The 15,601-nt window shown below is 70.5% G+C and overlaps 2 protein-coding genes across 3 annotated transcripts; one reads left to right on the forward strand and one right to left on the reverse strand.

Annotated features, from left to right (window-relative positions):
* The first annotated feature begins 2,056 nt into the window (after positions 1-2,056).
* On the forward strand, positions 2,057-13,157 carry DBN1 (drebrin 1). 2 transcript variants are annotated; one of them, XM_075715346.1, is made up of 15 exons: positions 2,057-2,142; positions 6,442-6,497; positions 6,597-6,709; positions 6,913-6,987; positions 7,066-7,212; positions 7,374-7,451; positions 7,552-7,703; positions 7,906-7,969; positions 8,107-8,166; positions 8,324-8,438; positions 9,780-9,917; positions 10,972-11,103; positions 12,166-12,734; positions 12,856-12,958; positions 13,087-13,157. In XM_075715346.1, exons 1-15 carry the CDS (start codon positions 2,057-2,059, stop codon positions 13,155-13,157), a joined length of 1,959 nt encoding a protein of 652 aa, XP_075571461.1. The 2 variants fall into 2 exon arrangements, with proteins under 2 accessions (XP_075571461.1, XP_075571462.1); XM_075715347.1 differs by lacking the exon at positions 9,780-9,917.
* A 1,020-nt stretch (positions 13,158-14,177) lies between these two features.
* Positions 14,178-14,996, reverse strand: PRR7 (proline rich 7, synaptic). The gene is made up of 2 exons (XM_075715768.1): positions 14,699-14,996; positions 14,178-14,566 (listed from the first exon to the last, which is right to left on the reverse strand). The coding sequence occupies exons 1-2, from the start codon at positions 14,994-14,996 to the stop codon at positions 14,178-14,180; spliced, it is 687 nt and encodes a 228-aa protein (XP_075571883.1).
* Between the last annotated feature and the right edge of the window lie 605 nt (positions 14,997-15,601).

A 15,601-nucleotide genomic window follows, 5' to 3' on the forward strand; every position in this document is an offset into this window, starting at 1 on the left:
CCTGCCTGGCAGGGCCAGGACGAGCAGGGATGTGGTAAGCGCCCGAGCGTGCGTCCCAGCTGTGCAGCCAAGGTCAGGGGAGACGCAGGGGAAGCTGAGGCGACTGTGGCCCCACGTGAGCAGCCACCAAGCCGGCCCTGGCTCAGGCAGGACAGCAACCCGTGAGCGGAGGGCAGGGAAGGGGCAGGGGGAGGCAGCCGTGTGGGACGGAGCCTGCTGGGGTAGCACGGCCTGGGAACTGGTTCTGCCAGCTCAGCCCCGGGGTACCCGGCCTTGGAGCAGGGCCAGGGCAGAGCTGCGGTGCTGCAGCCAGCCTGCCTCTCCCCGAGGAAGAGCCGAGCATCTCCCTTGTGCTGCTGCAAGGCCTGCACCCACTGGGAGCTCAGCCCCTTCTGGTCGGCGCCTTGTTGCCTCTGGTCCCTAACGATGACGCCTGACCACCCAAGGTGCCTCCGTGCTTTGCTGAGACCAGCTCTTGCCCACCAGCTCTGCGCACCATGTGAGGGGCTTGTGCACAGGCAGCGGAAGGAGGGTCTCGGGTGGGCTGCGGAGGTGGAGCCTGGGGAGGGGCCGCGGCCGCGCTGCTCCGAGAACAAAGCCTGGCGGCGGCAGGCTCAGGGCTCCCACCATGTCCCTGAGCGGGGGTCCCACCACATCCACCCCCAAAGCCAGCTGAGCCGCTCACAGGGCGCTGGCCGCAGCCCCGGCCCCCACATTGGCCCCGGCAGCTGCTCTGCAGCTGCTCCCAAACTCTTGCAGCCTCTTAGGGCGGCTCCGGCGCTGGCCTGGCTCGGAAATGCTGGTGCAAGGAGGGCGTGCAGGCGTGGGGGAGCAGGCAGCACAGGCAGGGCCCACGGTACCCTGCCCCGTGTCCCACTGAGCCCAGGGGGCTCATCCACAGGCTGCTCTGAAGGGCTCGGTTTGAGAAGGGCCACACTGGCATCAACCTCAGCCTGCGGGGATCAGGCCCTGTATGCTCCCTGCTATCGCTCTGGCACAGAGACCCCTTCAGCACAGTTCTGGTCTGGGATGCGGGCAGTGCTGGGGGTTGGGGGGGGCGGGGGGGACAGGGTGATGCTGCCTGCGCCGGCAGGAGCACATGGACCCACCTGGGACCCCCCGCAGAGCCCTGCGCTGGTCAATGCAAACCCACCTTGGTGGGTTCACAGGGAGGCAAAACCTCCTGGAAAAGGTGCCGTCATGCACAGTCTGGCAGGGTCCTGAGGGGAGCGGGGGGGGTTGGGAGTGGCGAGGATGGGGGAAAAAGCAAAAGGGCTCCCACAAAGGCTGCACCCACTGACACCTGGGGCAGCAGGGATGGCACGGCTGGGTGCGTGGGGCAGAGCCCATGGTGTGGTGTCCTTGGAGCGGAAACCTCAGGGCACAGCGTCTTGGGGCGGGGGGGAGCTGAGGTCTGAGGGCTCCCGGTGCACCATGTGCCCAGGGTGGAGGGGACATGGGGCAGGGGAGGGTCTGGGGTGCAGAGGAGCTCCCACCATGCGAAGTCCCCAGGGGGCAGGGTCCCCAGGAGGGGGTGGCACAGGACGCCGGTCCCTAGGGCAGAGGAGAGCCCAGGGTGCAGAAGCACCCGGGGTGCGGGTTCCCAGGAGGGAGCTGCGCCGGGGTGCAGGCTTCCGGGGTTCAGGGTCCCTGGGGCAGGGGATGACCCGGGGTGTGGGTTTGCGGGGGCAGAGCAGAGCCCAGGCTGCGGGTCCCGGGGAGGCAGGATCCCGGGGGCGAGCCGTGTGCGGGGGCAGCCCGGGGCGGGGGAGATGCTGTCCGCACCCCGGGGGTCCCGGCGCGGTGCCCGGCGGCGCGGCCGGCGGGGTGCCCCGGGGGTGCCCCGGGGGCGCGGCGGGGGCCGGGGCGGGGGCGGGGGCCGGGCTGGGGGGGCGGAGGGGGGGGGGGGGGGCGCCGTTCGCGGCGCTAGGACCGGGCGCGGCGGCGGGCGGAGCCTCCCCGCCGCTCGCCCCTCCGCCCGGCCGCTGCGGCAGTGTCTCGGAGGCGGGCAGGCGGCCGGTCCCTCCGGTCCCCCCGGCAGCATCCCGGCCCCGCCATGGCTGGCGTCGGCTTCGCGGCGCACCGCCTGGAGCTGCTCGCCTCCTACCAGGACGTGATCGGCGAGGACAGCCCCACCGACTGGTGAGCGCGCCCGCCGCCGCCGCCGCCCCTTTGTCCCCGCCGCCGCCGCCGCCGCCGCCGCCGCCGCCGCCGCCGCCCTTTGTGCACGGAGCCGCCCGGTAGCACCGGCCGCGCCCCGCGCTGCGCCCCCCGCCGCCCCGGGCCCGCGGTGCCGGGAGCCCGGGCACACAAAGGCGGGCGGGGCGGCGGGGGGGGGGGGTGTGTGTGTGTGTGTGCCCGGCCCGCCGCCCCCGGTGCCCGCACCTGCCCGCCGCCGCCGCTGCCGCCGCACCGGGCCGGGGCGCGGTCCCCGCTTTGTCTGCGCCGGGCCGGCACGTGCGAGCGCCGGGACCCGCCGCCCCCGGGAGCCCCCGGCACGGCCCGAGCCGACCCCCCCCCCGCCGGGCAACGAGCGCGGGGAGCGGGGGGGGGGGGGGGGGGGGGGTCCGCGGGCGGCGGGGAGGGCCCGGGGCCCCCCCGGTGCTGGGCCCGGCCCCGGGTCCCTCGCTATTGTCTGGAGCCGGAGCCGCGGTCAGGGGCGCCGGGGGGGGGGGGGGGCGGAATCGGGGCGCCCCCAGCCCGGCCCCGCTCCCGGCCGGCCCTGGCGGTGCCCCGGCAGCGGGCGGCACCTCTGCCCCGGCGGAGCGAGGCCTGCGGCCGCGGGGGACCCGGGTATCCCCCCACTGGCCCCGTTGCCCCCATTCCCCCCAGCTCCCGGGGTACCCTATCCCCGGGGGGCCGCGGTGCGTCGGCCCGGGACTGTCCCGCCGGGCTGGGGCTTCTGCGGGCTCGGGGTGGGGGGTGGCCTCCCCCGGCGGGACCCCCCGGGCTGCCCTGCCCTGCCTGCACCCCCAGTGCTGGGCACCCCGTGCTGCGGGCGCTGGGGCCCAGCCGGATCCAGACCCCACCGCAGCCGGCGCAGGAGCCCGCAAGGAGCATCTCCCCACCACCCCCCATTCTCCCAGCGCCCACCTGCATCTCCCAGCCCCACCCGGGTGCCCGAGGGCTGGCTGGGGCCAGCTGCCCCTGCGACCCCCTCCTTGCCCCCTGGGGTGCCTGTGCTGTGTATGGGGGGATGCTGCCGGCACCCTGGGGTGCAGCTCTCTGGGCAGAGCCAGGGTGCTGGATGCCTGCTGCTCTCTGGCCAGGGTGCCTACCGTGCACCCACCCCCCAGACAGGGTGCACCCACCCCCGAGCCGGGATGCACGCTGCTCTTTAGCCGGGTCCCTGCTCTCAGGGCAGGGCTGGGAGCCCTCCGGGCTGTGTGGGCCTGTTCAGGTCCCGCTCCCCGCCAGCCCTGGGTCTCCGGGGAGCCCCGCGGTCCTGCCGCCAGCCCAAGGGTGCCGTGGGCGAGCGCGGTAAGTGTTGCCGGCCAGGAGGCAGCTGTCAGCCCTGGGTACATCTTGCTTCCCGGCATCCGCTGCAAAGGAGCCCTCCCTGCCAAAGCTGCTGAGAGCAGCAGAAATGGTTCCCGGGAAGGCAAGCGCTGGGGCTGCCCCCCCCCCCCCCAGCACTGAGCCCGGCCAGGCAGCGAGCCCCCGCCATCCCTAACCTCAGGACTGAGCTTGCCCCGTTGTCCCCAGCTCCTCCATCCCGTGGTCACTGGGGGTGCCTGGCACTCGGTGCCAGTGGGAGCAGCATCCCCGCTGCAGGGCCCAGCGGCCGGGTGTGGGACGAGGGGTGATGCTCAGGGGCTGAATTGGGCAGGGGTGATGGGGACCATCCTCTGGCAGTGACCCAGCCTGGCTGAGCCAGGGGCTGTGAGGACGCTGCGCCGGAGCCCAGCCCTGGGCTGGTGCCAGGGGATGCCGCGCTCTCGCCCGGCCGGGATCCCTGTGTTTAGTCTGGGATTCCCCCCGCCCCAAGCCCGGTCCTGGAGGGTCCGAGCGTCCCCTCCCCCTGCCCGGCCCCGCGGAGGCTGCTGGGGCCCATTACTTGATCGGAAAGGAATTTGGTGCTGCTTTCTGAGCATGCTGACTCCCTGGAGCTCCCAGCCACATTGGAAACACATGTGCCCGGGCTGGGGCAAGGCAGGCTGGGGCGATGCTCCCCCACCTCGGCCACAGTGTGGGGGGCAGGCAGCAGCGGATGCCCTGGGTGAGGGCGCTGTGGGTGCTGGCACCCATGGGTGCTGGTCTGCCTGCTTCAGTGAGCGATGGGGCCGTGCGAGGGCAGAGGGGCTGCTGTCCCCTTGGCGGGGTGATGGGGGATCCTCACTGGAGTCCCCTGGCTGTGGGGAGTCCTCCTCCCTGGACTGCACAGGGCACCTCACCCATGGGTGCCCAGAGCCCAGGGGGTGGGATGGGGCTGTATGGGCTGGGTGGAGGGATTAAAGCCCATGGAAGGGGCTAAGCGATGCATGATGCTGCCTGCACCCACTGTGGCACGGCTGGTCCCTGCTGCTGGGGCTCATGGTGATGCTGTTGGGCTGTGGGTCCCTGAGGACACCCCCAGGGATGCTGCTGGCCCCAGCATGGCCCCCGCTGTCCCCCAGACTGGAAACCTCCGGATCCTCCATCCTGGCATGGGGTCAGGCCGTGCGACTAGGCTGCACTCAGGGCAGGGCTCTGTTTCTGCAGGAGTGCCCAGGGTGACGGGACCTTGCCAGGAAGCACCCCTGGGTGCAGACAGCAGCACCACGCTTGGGTCCCAGGGGCGGGGCAAGAGCAGGCAGTGGGTTCCCCCAGCACCCACAGGCTCCCCAGGCAGCGACACCTGGGCTCTGCCCTACTTGTTTCCTCCCCTCTGCAGCCAGCTGCATCCCATGCTGCGAGCCCCCAACCCCTGCCTGCAGCCCTGGACTTCCCCAAACTGCTGCCATCCACCCCCATTCCTGGGGGATCACAGCAGGTCCCCCAGGCCAGGCTTGCGGTTGCAGGCAGGGGCCACATTTGCCGCCCTTCCCCGGCGCAGGCATCGCAGCCGGCGCTTCGCAGCTGCTTTGCCGTCTCCAGGCTGGGAGCCGGCGCCGGCTGGGCCGGCCGATTAGCGGGATCGGGATGTGCGGATTAAAGTCAATCTTGTTGGTGCAATTATCTGCGGCTCGCTGCCGGGGGCTCAGGGGATGGTGGGTGCTGGGGGGGGGAGGGAGGCCCCCCTCCATGTTAGGCACCCGCCTGGCTTCCCCTTGTTTTTCAGCTCCTGGGGTGCAGCCACGGCGCCGGTTTGGGGGGGCTCTGGGGGTCTGCATGTAGGGGCCCCCCGATTCCCATCCCCAAGCCCAGCCTCCGTCTGGAAGCTGCAAGCTGGGGTGAGGATGGTTCTGCCTGGCACCGCGGGGATTTTGGTGCTCCAGCAAGCACTGTGCAGGCGCCGCCAGCTGAATGCCGATCGGCAGAGCCGCCCGCCCGCCCCGGTGCAGGGAATGGGGGGGTGTCCGGCACGGGCGGCCCCAGCTTTCTGGGTGCAGCGCGTGACGGTGGCAGGCAGGTTTGGGTGCCTGCCAGGCCCCGGCAGGTCCCCGCTGCCTGCCTGCCTCCCCCGCTCCCCTCCGCTAATCACCTCGTCATCGGGCGAGCTGCATCCCAGCTGGGATGGGGGGTTGCCATGGTGACGGAGGATGCTGGTTGCCTAGCAGCATCCATCCCCTCGCCCACCCGCTCTGGACCGATTCAGCAAGCGTCCTCTCCCCCCTCCATAGCTGGCTGCACGCCTCTGGGGAGGTGCAGGCTGGCGGGGGTCCCTGTGGAGCCCCGGGGGGGCTGGCTGGGGCGCGGCAGGAGTGAGAGGGGGTTTCCCATCCGCCGGGAATGGTTTCCAAGGAACAGTCTCCATGACGGCCCCATCACACCCCGGCGGCACATTGATTTGCTGCTGCTGGTGCTCCAGTGTCCTCCCCCGGCCTGGTGCCTGCCGGGCCAGCAGCTCACGCAGCCAGGCACGTGAGCAGCCCTGAGTTCCCGGTCGGGGCACGGGGCTGTCCCCAGTGCTGGCTGATAACTGGTGGGGTCGGGGGGGACAGGGATGGACGGGCAAGGAGCTGCGAGGCCACGGTGGCTTGCAGCATGGCACAGCAGCCTGTGGGTGGCATCGCCCAGCTGGTCCCCGTGCCCAAGTGATCCCTCTGTCCCCAACATTGGGACCCTGCCCCACAGCTGCCAGCTGGCAGGGAGGGGAATAGGCCCTGCCCACAGTCCTACCTGCCCTGCCTGGCAGCCTGGCCCCTCGTGGTGGCAATGGGCAAGGGGTTGGGGTGGCTGTGTGGCAGCTTGGGGACACCTCGCCGGTCCCCCGGGACCTGCCCTGACCTCAGTGTTAGCAGGATGGGAAGGGACGCCCCATGCTCCCCCAGCCGTGGCTCACCCACACTGTCTCCCCAGGGCCCTCTACACGTACGAGGATGGCTCTGATGACCTGAAGCTGGCAGCATCAGGAGGTAAGGTCCTCTGTCCCCGCAGCCGGCTCAGCTCTGCTGGCGTTTTCCCTGGCACCCATCCCAGTGCCGAGTGGACGTGGGCTGATGGTGCTGTGCCAGGTGGGGGTTTGCTGGAGCTTTCTGGCCACTTTGAGATCCAGAAGGTGATGTATGGCTTCTGCAGCGTCAAGGACCCCCAGGCTGTGCTCCCTAAATATGTCCTCGTCAACTGGGTGAGTGTGGGGGGGGGCATGCTGGGGAGGGGCCATGCCCACCGGGGCTGCAGTGTTGGCAGGGGCATGGGTGCGAGGGAGGAGCCCGTGGTGGCTGGGAGGACGGTGGGTGCCCCATGGTCCCGCTGCCCCATGGTGGTCACAGCGGGGTGGGGGTCACCCCACCGCCCCTCCCTGGCTCAGCCCCTCCCCGGCTGCCGCAGGTGGGCGAGGACGTGCCGGACGCCCGCAAATGTGCCTGCGCCAGTCACGTGGCCAAGATCGCCGAGTTCTTCCAGGTGGGTGACGCTGGGGAGGGGGGACAACGCTGCCGGGGCACCGACCCCGGTGTCTGACGGCCGCTCGCCCCCCCTCAGGGTGTGGATGTCATTGTCAACGCCAGCAGCGTGGAGGACATCGACCCGGGGGCCATCGGGCAGCGGCTCTCCAACGGGCTGGCCCGCGTCTCCAGCCCGGTGCTGCACCGCCTGCGGCTGCGGGAGGACGAGAACGCCGAGCCCGTGGTAATGTCCCCGTGGCAGCGATGGCGATGGCAGCGGGCGCGGGGCATCCCTCCCGCCCGGGGCTCCTGTCTGCCGCAGCCCATCACCCCGTGTGCCACTTACTGTTATTCCCCCTCGCTGATCCCAGCCCCTCCGCCCCCCCCGCCTCTCCTCCGTCCCAGGGCACCACTTACCAGAAAACCGATGCCACCGTGGAGATGAAGCGGCTTAACCGGGAGCAGTTCTGGGAACAGGCCAAGGTGGGGTATGGGGGGGGGCAGCCGATGGCCCCTGGGGAGTGGGGCGAGGCGCTGGTGGGCTGACAGGCAGCCCCGTCCTTCATCCCTCCCCCTCCACCAGAAAGAGGAGGAATTGCGTAAGGAGGAGGAGCGGAAAAAGGCCCTGGACGCCCGGCTGCGGTTCGAGCAGGAGCGGATGGAGCAGGAGCGGCTGGAGCAGGAGGAGCGGGAGCGGCGCTACCGGGAGCGGGAGGAGCAGATCGAGGAGCACAGGCACGGCGGGGGCCTGGTGGGCGGGGGCTGCGTCCCGTGAGATGTGGGGTGGTCACACACAGAGGATGGTTGCGCACGTGCTGTGAGCGGCTGGGTGGGCGCATGGGTGTTCATCTCCACCAAGGACCGAGTTGGGCAGGGGCTGGCAGACAGGGGCTGGCAGGAGCCGGTGCCCAGCCCCTCTCCTGTGCCCCCATTGCAGGCGGAAGCAGCAGAGCATGGAGGCGGAGGAGGCCCGGCAGCGCCTGAAGGAGCAGTCCATCTTTGTAAGTGCCGTGGTGGGCATGGGGCTATGCTCGGAGCAGGAGCTGCTGCCTGGCGCTGCCCCCCCAGGGAAGGGCTTTTCCCAGCTGGGCCCCCGCAGTGTGCTGGGGCCAGGGGGTGACGCCGCATCTCTTCCCAGGGGGAGCAGCAAGAGGAGGACGACAGGCAGCAGCTCAGGAAATCAGAGTCGGAGGTCGAGGTGAGTGTGGCGGCAGTGGCCGTGCCCAGTGCTGGTCCTCACTCCCCAGCCAGCCATGCCCATGCTGGACGGGGACCCAGCCGGGGGGTGCATGGGGGGTGGTCCCACAGCCCCACGCCACCGGGGCGGTGGGTCTCAGCCTCCCCCGTCCCTGCAGGAGGCTGCTGCCATCATTGCTCAGCGGCCCGACAACCCCCGGGACTTCTTCAAGCAGCAGGAGCGGGTGGCATCGGGCAGCAGCGACGCCGTCTCGCCGGGCAGCCACAGGATAGGTGAGGGGCTGGGGGGGGGGGGACTGGGGGCACTGGGGGGGTCTGTAGGCTGCCGAGCAGGTGAGTGCAGCACTGCTGGGACTCCCCGCAGTTCAGCAGGTCTCAGCAGGATCTGGGGGCACCAGGGCTGTAATGTGGGGAGGCGGCGTCCCCTCTGCCGTCCCTGGTGCCGTGATGGCAGGTGCCAGGGGCATGAGGATGGCAGGGGGTCATCCTGCTCTGCTGCACGACCACCGTCACCACCACCACACCTTGTGGCCCCTGCCGCTGGGGCAGCTTGGCAGGGGCTAGGGCTGGATGCCAGTGGGAGGTCATCTGCGAGGGGGGGGTGCATCCTGCTCCCTGCTCGCTCAGGTATCGTCCGCCCACCCGCCACGGTACCACGCCAGCAGCCAGGGTAGCAGCGTGGTCCGGGTGCAGCTGGGGTGGCAGCCGGGGGTCCGGTGTGGCTTGGGAAGGAAACCCTTCCCACAGGATCAGCTAAATGGGGCAGGAGTGAGTGGGGCGGGTGTGGGGCACCCCCATGCCCCATGGCGTGCCTGTCCCAGCAAGGGTCCCCACTGCCAGGGTGGGTGCCTGGGGCGGTGCAGGACACCCTGCTTTTGGGTTGGGGTGATGCCAGCAGGTCTCTGGCCATGGCAGTGGGGCTGTCCCTGCAGGCCATGGGATGGGGGTGACCTGGCAGGGGGTGTCCCATGGGGAAGCTGGGCTGCCCCACAGTCTGGGGTCCAGCCTTGGGACTCTCCTTGTGGCTCTAGGGCAGGGGCTGGCTGTCCTGGTGGGCACCTCTAACCATGGGGGCCACATTATGGGGCTGCACTGGAGGAAGTGCTGGGGTGCTGTGCTGGGGGGGCTGTGCCATGGGGCTGTGTCGGGGGGGCCTGTGATGTGTCTCCTTACTGTGGGGTCATGCCATGGGCTGTGCCGTGAGGCTGTGCTGTGGGGTTGTGCCTTGGGGCAATACTGTGGGGCTGTGCCGTGGGTCATGCTGTGGGCTGTGTGTTGTGGCCAAACTGTGGAGCCGTGCTGTGGGTTCATGCTGTGGGGCTGTGCTGTGGGGCCGTGCTGTGCCTGAGCAGATAGTTGGCCCCATGGCCGTGTCTGGCCTCTCTTCCCACCTGGCCACTTAATGCTGCCTCCTCTCTGTCTGTCCTGCTGTCTTTCCGTCCTCCTGTCCCGCCATCTGCCTGTCCCACTGTTGGTGCTGCCTCCCATCCCACCCTCCTCCCATCCTGGTGCCCTGGTGCCCTGGCCCCGCCATGACCGTGCTGAGCAGGGACTGACCCATCTCTTTGCTCTCTCTCTCTTCGTCCGTCTGTCTGTCTGTCTTTCTCTCGGCAGGTCGTCTGCACTGTCCTTTCATAAAGACAGCTGACAGTGGACCGCCTTCTTCCTCCTCCTCTTCCTCCTCCCCCCCGCGGACCCCCTTCCCCTATATCACCTGCCACCGCACCCCAAATCTCTCCTCTTTCTTCCCATGTAGGTAGCTGGGAGCCCCCAGGTGCACAGCTCCGGGGGGCTAAGCCGTGGGCGGCCACCCCACAGCCCACCCCAGCCCCACAGCACACCGGCCCGGGGGGCGTGAGGACGGAGCCACGGGACCAACGGCAGAGGCAGTGCCCCTCCCATGGGCACCCCAAGGGGACAGCCACCCAAATGGGGGCTGCGCCTGCACCCATGGGCACCCTAAACGCCCTGGCTGGGGCTGGCCCCATGGTGGACACCGTCCCCCCGGGGTGGGGGCAATGTGGCACCCTGCGCCTGTGGGGCCAGTTGTGCCTGTGGTACGGGGAGGGGGCACCAGGCAGGCAGTGCCCGTGGGACAGACGGGGACAGGGCAGAGCTGTTCCTGGAGAGATGATGCGCTGCCATGGGATGGAGCAGGCTGTGCCCGTGGGATAAGGGGGCACAGGGCAGGCTCTGCTCATGGGCAGACGGAGATGGGGCAGGCTGTGCCTGTGAGGTGTGTCTGGCTGTGCCCATGGGGCAGAAGGGGACAGGGCAAGCTGTGCCCTGGACCACACAGGACTGTGCCCATGCGGCAGTGCGGGATGGAAAAGGCTGTGCCTTTTCCGCACAGGAGTGTGTGAGGCTGTGCCCGTGGGGCAGAAGGAGCCAGGCAGTGCCTGGGGCCATGTGGGGCTGTGCCCCCTGGCCAGGGGGTAGTGGAGCACAGAGCTGTGCCTGCAGAGGAGAGGCTGTGCCAGGGCCCAGCTGGGCGATGCGTGGGTAGGGCCGGCATGTGCCGCAGCAGGTACGGGGCTGCCTGTCCCCATACCTGGCAGATGCGGGGGCTGTGACTGCGTGGGGCCGGTGGGAATGCCCGCGGGGGTGGCACAGTGGTTGCTGCACCCCTGGTTGCCTCTGTCCTGCCATCGCAGGAGGGCACGACACGGTGCCAGGTACATGGTGATGTGCATTTGTCAGCTCGTGGCTGGGTTGGCACAGGGCAGGAGCAGGGGCGGTGCTGGGGTGCTGGCTCCCCCCCGATGTGGGCAGCCCCCCCACACCACCCCGTCTCCCTTGTCTGCAGGCAGCCACTCGGACGCCTACCGCAAGGCCTCGGCAGCGGGCTGCAGCCCCTGCGAGTCCAGCCCGGCCGCCACGCTGCTGGGCGAGCCGGGCACCCGTGCCTCGGGCGACGAGACGCCAGCAACGCCCAAAGGTGGGCGCAGGGCTCTCACTGCCTGCCCCTGCCTGGGGCTGCCTGGGCACATCTCTGCAGTTCCCCGCAGCATATCCCCCCGCTGCAGCCCCTGTCGCCTCCTCTGCAGCCCCCGCTGCAGCCCCCCCTTGCCTCCTCTGCAGCCCCCGCTGCATCCTCCGCTGCAGCCCCAATGCAGCCCTGATGCTGCAGCCCTGCCAACCTCCCTTGCACCACTCAATGCATCCATGCTGTCCCATCTGCATTCCTTGGCCTAGCCCCTGCCGTCTCTGCTGTGTCCCCCAGCGCATCCCCGCCGTATTTGCTGCTCCGCGCCAGTGCATCGCCACCGTCTCTGCTGCATCCCCCTAGTGCTTCCCCACCATCATTGTTGCATCCCTGCCGTCTCCAGTGCATTTTCCAACACCAGTGCATCCCTGCTGTCTCTGCTGCACCCCCTCCTCCATGCATCTCCAGTGCATTGCCCCAGCCAGTGCATCCCCCCTCTCCGTACAGGCCCTCCATCTCTGCAGCATCACCCCAGTGCATCCCTGCTGTCTCTGCTGCATCCCCCAATGCGACCCTGCCCTATGTGCACCACCCCCCAGTATGTCCCTGCCAGTGTTGCTGCATCCTTACTGTCCCACTGCATCCCCAGCACATCCCAGCCAGCTCTGCTGCAGCCAACCCCCTTCCCCCGCCCCCCGGCCCCATGTCCCTGCTGCGTCCCCACTGGCCCCTTTTGCATCCCTTGGTGTATCCCAGCTTTCCCTTCTGCATTGGCCCAGTGCACCCCAATCCGTCCCCTCTATGTCCCTCCCACCAGCCCTGTGCCTCCCAGCCACCCCCACCCCCCAAAGGATCACCTTGCCCCCCCCCCCCCCCCGGGGTGGTGTGGGCCATCGGTCCCCTCCCTGCCCAGCCACTCTCACCCACCCCTGCATTTCCCCGCTGCGCCCAGCCCAAAGGACTTCCCCCCCCCCCACCCCCCGCCTCCCCCGCAGCTGCAGCCCGTCCCTGAGCGTCCCCCAGCCATGGATGAGGGGGTCTGTCCCCACTGACCGCTGTCCCCCCGCCTTGCAGAGTCCCCCAGCCCCAGCACCCAGGAGCCCGGGCCAGCCGCCCCCGAGCAGCACTGGCCCTTCCCGGGGCCCGAGGACAAGGCCACCGAGCCCCCGGGGGACGAGCCCAGCCCCAGGCCGGCGTGGACAGCGGGGGGTGACGCCCTGGGGGACCTGGTGACCCTGGAGCCCACCGAGCCCTCCCCGCCACCTGCGGCCGCCGAGCCCCAGCCTGGGGAGACCCCCAACCCCGAGAGCCTCATCGACCTGTGGCAGAGCGACGGGGCCACCCCCGCCGCTGCCTGGCCCCTGCCCGCCGCCCCCGTCCCCGAGGGCCCCCCGGCTGCGCTGCCCGACGAGGGGGCCCTGCTGAGCCTGGACGAGCTGCCCGAGCCCCCCGCCACCTTCTGCGACGCGGAGCAGGAGGAGGAGGAGGAGGAGGAGGAGGCGGCGGCCGGCGGGGGGGACACCCAGCCCCGGGGGCTCGGCTGCCAGCGGGCCTCCCAGGAGGACGCTCCGGGCCGAGAGACCCCCCCCATCACCAACGGGGAGATGGTCCCCAAGGATGGGACGCCGGGTCGTGGGGAGCAGGTGAGCATCGCTGGGGGGGGGTGGGGGGGGTGGGGGGTGGTGTCAGGCGGGTGACGGGGCTGCTGGGGGGGTCCTGACCGCCTGCCCCGCCCCCCCCTCCCCTCCCCCCCCCCGCCCCCAGGCCAGCGAGGGCTACTTCAGCCAGTCCCAGGAGGAGGAGGTGCCCCCCACCGAGGAGCCGTCAGCCAAAGCCCCCCAGCCCGTCTTCTACAACAAGCCCCCAGGTGAGTGGGGACAGTGACCGGGGGGGTGTGTGTGTGTGTTTGTCCCACCATGGGGCACCCCATTCCACCCTGACCCCCTCCGTGGGGCCCCCCCCATTCCACCCTGACCCCCGTCCCCCATCCCCCAGAGATCGACATCACGTGCTGGGATACGGACCCCCTGCCCGAGGAGGAGGAGAGCTTCGGGGGGGCCCTGTGAGCCCGGGCCCCGCTGCCGGCGCAGGCAGCTCGCCCCGGCCGGCGCGGGGCGTGAGGGGGCCGCAGTCGGGGGCCGGGCCCCCCCCTCGCCCCACCGGGGCCCCGCAGGATGAGGCCTCCGGGTGGGGGGCCGCCCCGCTGCGCCCCCGCCCCGGGGCATCTTTTACAGCCCCCCCCCCCATCTCTTTCTCTTTTTTTTAAGTTGTCGGTAGGAGCCGTGTCAGCCCCCCCTTAGCAGTCCCCGCCCCGCTGCCCCAGCGCCCCTTTTGGGGGGGGGGGCACGCTCGCATCCCCTGCCCGGCTGAGGGTCGGGGTCCTCGTTCTCTTCGTGCCCCCCCCGGGAGCCCCCCCATTCTTTGCACGAGTTCAAAAAAAAAAAAAAGGAATAATAATAATAATAATAATAAATGAATATGGCAATAAAGTGACCTGACCGAGGCGAGGCTGTGGCCGGCGGTGCCCCCCCCCAAACCCCGGCACGGAGCTGGTGTGGGGCTTTTACCCTCCCCCCACTCCCTCCTCACCGGGAGCCCCCTTCCCCCCCGCTTGGCCCCCGCTTGGCCCTTCTCCCCCCCTACGGTAACTGTTTTTGGAAAGCACAAGTTCTGTACCGGCGGTGTGCTCATGTCTGTTAATAAATAAAGCGACTCCCACGGGGGCTGCAGCCTGATGCGGGGGGCAGGGAGGGCCGGGGGGGGGGGGCTGTCGCCGCCCCAGGGAGGGGGGTCCTGCGACACCAGCCCGGCAGGAGGCAAACCCGAGCCACAAACTTTTATTCTCAAACTGTAACAAACAAAAAATTTAAGAAACAGAGCAGAGTCCGGGTCCCCAGCACCCCCGGCCATGGGGGGGCCGGCGGGGGCCAGGCGGGGAACCAGCCCCTTCCGCGCCGGCGGTGATGGCCCGCGCCGGGGCGGGTGTCCCCGGGGTGACGCAGGCAACCGAAACCACCCCCCCACACCCCCCTCCCGGTGCCAGAGGGGCACCCGTGGCAAGGTCCGGGGGTCCACTGGGGCCGCCGTTAGACAGCGGTAGTCCTGCCAAAGAGGGGCATGGAGACCGGGAGGTGCCAGGGTCCCGGCTCGTAGGTGTCCCTGCTGCTGAGCTCCGAGTCCGTCCAGCTGGGAAACATGCGGGGGGAGCACTCTGCCTGCAGGTAAAGGTCCGGGCAGGCAGGGCCAGGGCTGGCCGAGCGGGGCAGGTGCAGTGCCGAACCGTAGCCGGCATCCAGGAAAAGGGGTTTGTAGCTGGGGGGCTGCTCCTGCTTCTCCAGCCGCTCGTGGCTCAGGAAGGGGGCGTTGATTTTGCGGTAGAGCCCCCGCGTGTCCATCAGCACCTCGCTGTATGGCGGGGGGGGCTCTGCCATCAGCAGCGCCTCTTCGTAGCACGGCGGCTTCGACAGGTCTGACTCTGCAAGGCAAAGCCCCCCCCGGACCCCCGCTGCCATCAGTGCTGCACCTTGGCTCTCGTGCCGTATCCCCCCAAAAAAAGGGGGAGGCCTGCGCGCTCCGGGGGCGCCGAGAGCCCCTCCCTGCTCCTTACCATGCCGGCAGCTCCAAGGCCGGGGGGGCGGGATGTGGTGGGGGTGATGATGGTGGGGCTCGAGGCGGAGGCGGTGGGGAATGGCGATGCCGGGGGGGCTGCCCCCGTAACCCTCGTAGTGCAGTGGCTCCAGCTCCAGCGCGCGCAGGCTCTGCTCCCGCAGCCGCTCCTCCTGCTGCCGTTTCACCCGCCGCCGCAGGTAGCTGCAGAAGCAGCACAGCAGCACGATGAGCCCCCAGATGAGCCAGAAGCCCGCGAAGCAGGTGAGGAAGGTGTAGGTGCCCTGGGACATCACCATCTTGGCTGCCAGCGCCGGGGCGGGGGGGAGGCCCCTGCCTCTCCCTGCCCTCGGGGTGGGGGACGGGATGCTCAGGGCGGCGGCAGGGCCAGGGCAGGACCTGATGCTGTCAGGGCCGCCGAGGGCATCTCCCTGTGCCGTGCCCGGCGGCGTCTCCTCCGGCCCGTGGGCGCCTGCCGTCAGGGGTCCATCCTCGCCATGCAGCCGGGGGGGGGGGCTGGAGCAGGTGGGTCAGGCCTGGGTACGCTGGGTGGGCGGCGGGGCAGGGGGCCGGCGGGGCGGGTGGTGGGGGGACGGGGCCGGCGGGGTCCCGCTGCCCATCGCTGGGAGGGGGCCGCCGGGGAGGGGGCCCTGCAACGAGACAGACGCGAGTGTGAGCGTGGCGGGGACGTGGCCGCCCCGTTCCCATGGTGACTCGCTCCACATGCGTAGCGGCGCCCGCAGTCGGCGGGGAGCCGTGCCTGGCCCCACACGCGCCCCCGCCATCGCCCCCACGGCTGCGAACCAGCACCATCCCCCAGCACCCCGCCACAGCGCTGCTGGGCACCCTGGGGCGGGAGATGGATGCTGCAGCCCCGTGGCATCGACGCCCTCGAGGTCACGGG

The sequence above is a fragment of the Pelecanus crispus genome, chromosome 8 (genome assembly GCF_030463565.1).
Source record: "Pelecanus crispus isolate bPelCri1 chromosome 8, bPelCri1.pri, whole genome shotgun sequence".
NCBI lineage: Eukaryota > Metazoa > Chordata > Aves > Pelecaniformes > Pelecanidae > Pelecanus > Pelecanus crispus.

Excerpts from the sequence above, each read along its gene's own strand:
- DBN1 (XM_075715346.1), top strand. The coding sequence starts at position 2,057 with ATGGCTGGCGTCGGCTTCGCGGCGCACCGCCTGGAGCTGCTCGCCTCC. Across the intron at positions 7,704-7,905 it reads GAGCAGATCGAGGAGCACAG|GCGGAAGCAGCAGAGCATGG; the intron begins GCACGGCGGGGG and ends CCCCCATTGCAG. Across the intron at positions 12,959-13,086 it reads CTTCTACAACAAGCCCCCAG|AGATCGACATCACGTGCTGG; the intron begins GTGAGTGGGGAC and ends CCCATCCCCCAG.
- PRR7 (XM_075715768.1), bottom strand. The coding sequence starts at position 14,996 with ATGGTGATGTCCCAGGGCACCTACACCTTCCTCACCTGCTTCGCGGGC. Across the intron at positions 14,567-14,698 it reads GCCTTGGAGCTGCCGGCATG|AGTCAGACCTGTCGAAGCCG; the intron begins GTAAGGAGCAGG and ends TTTGCCTTGCAG.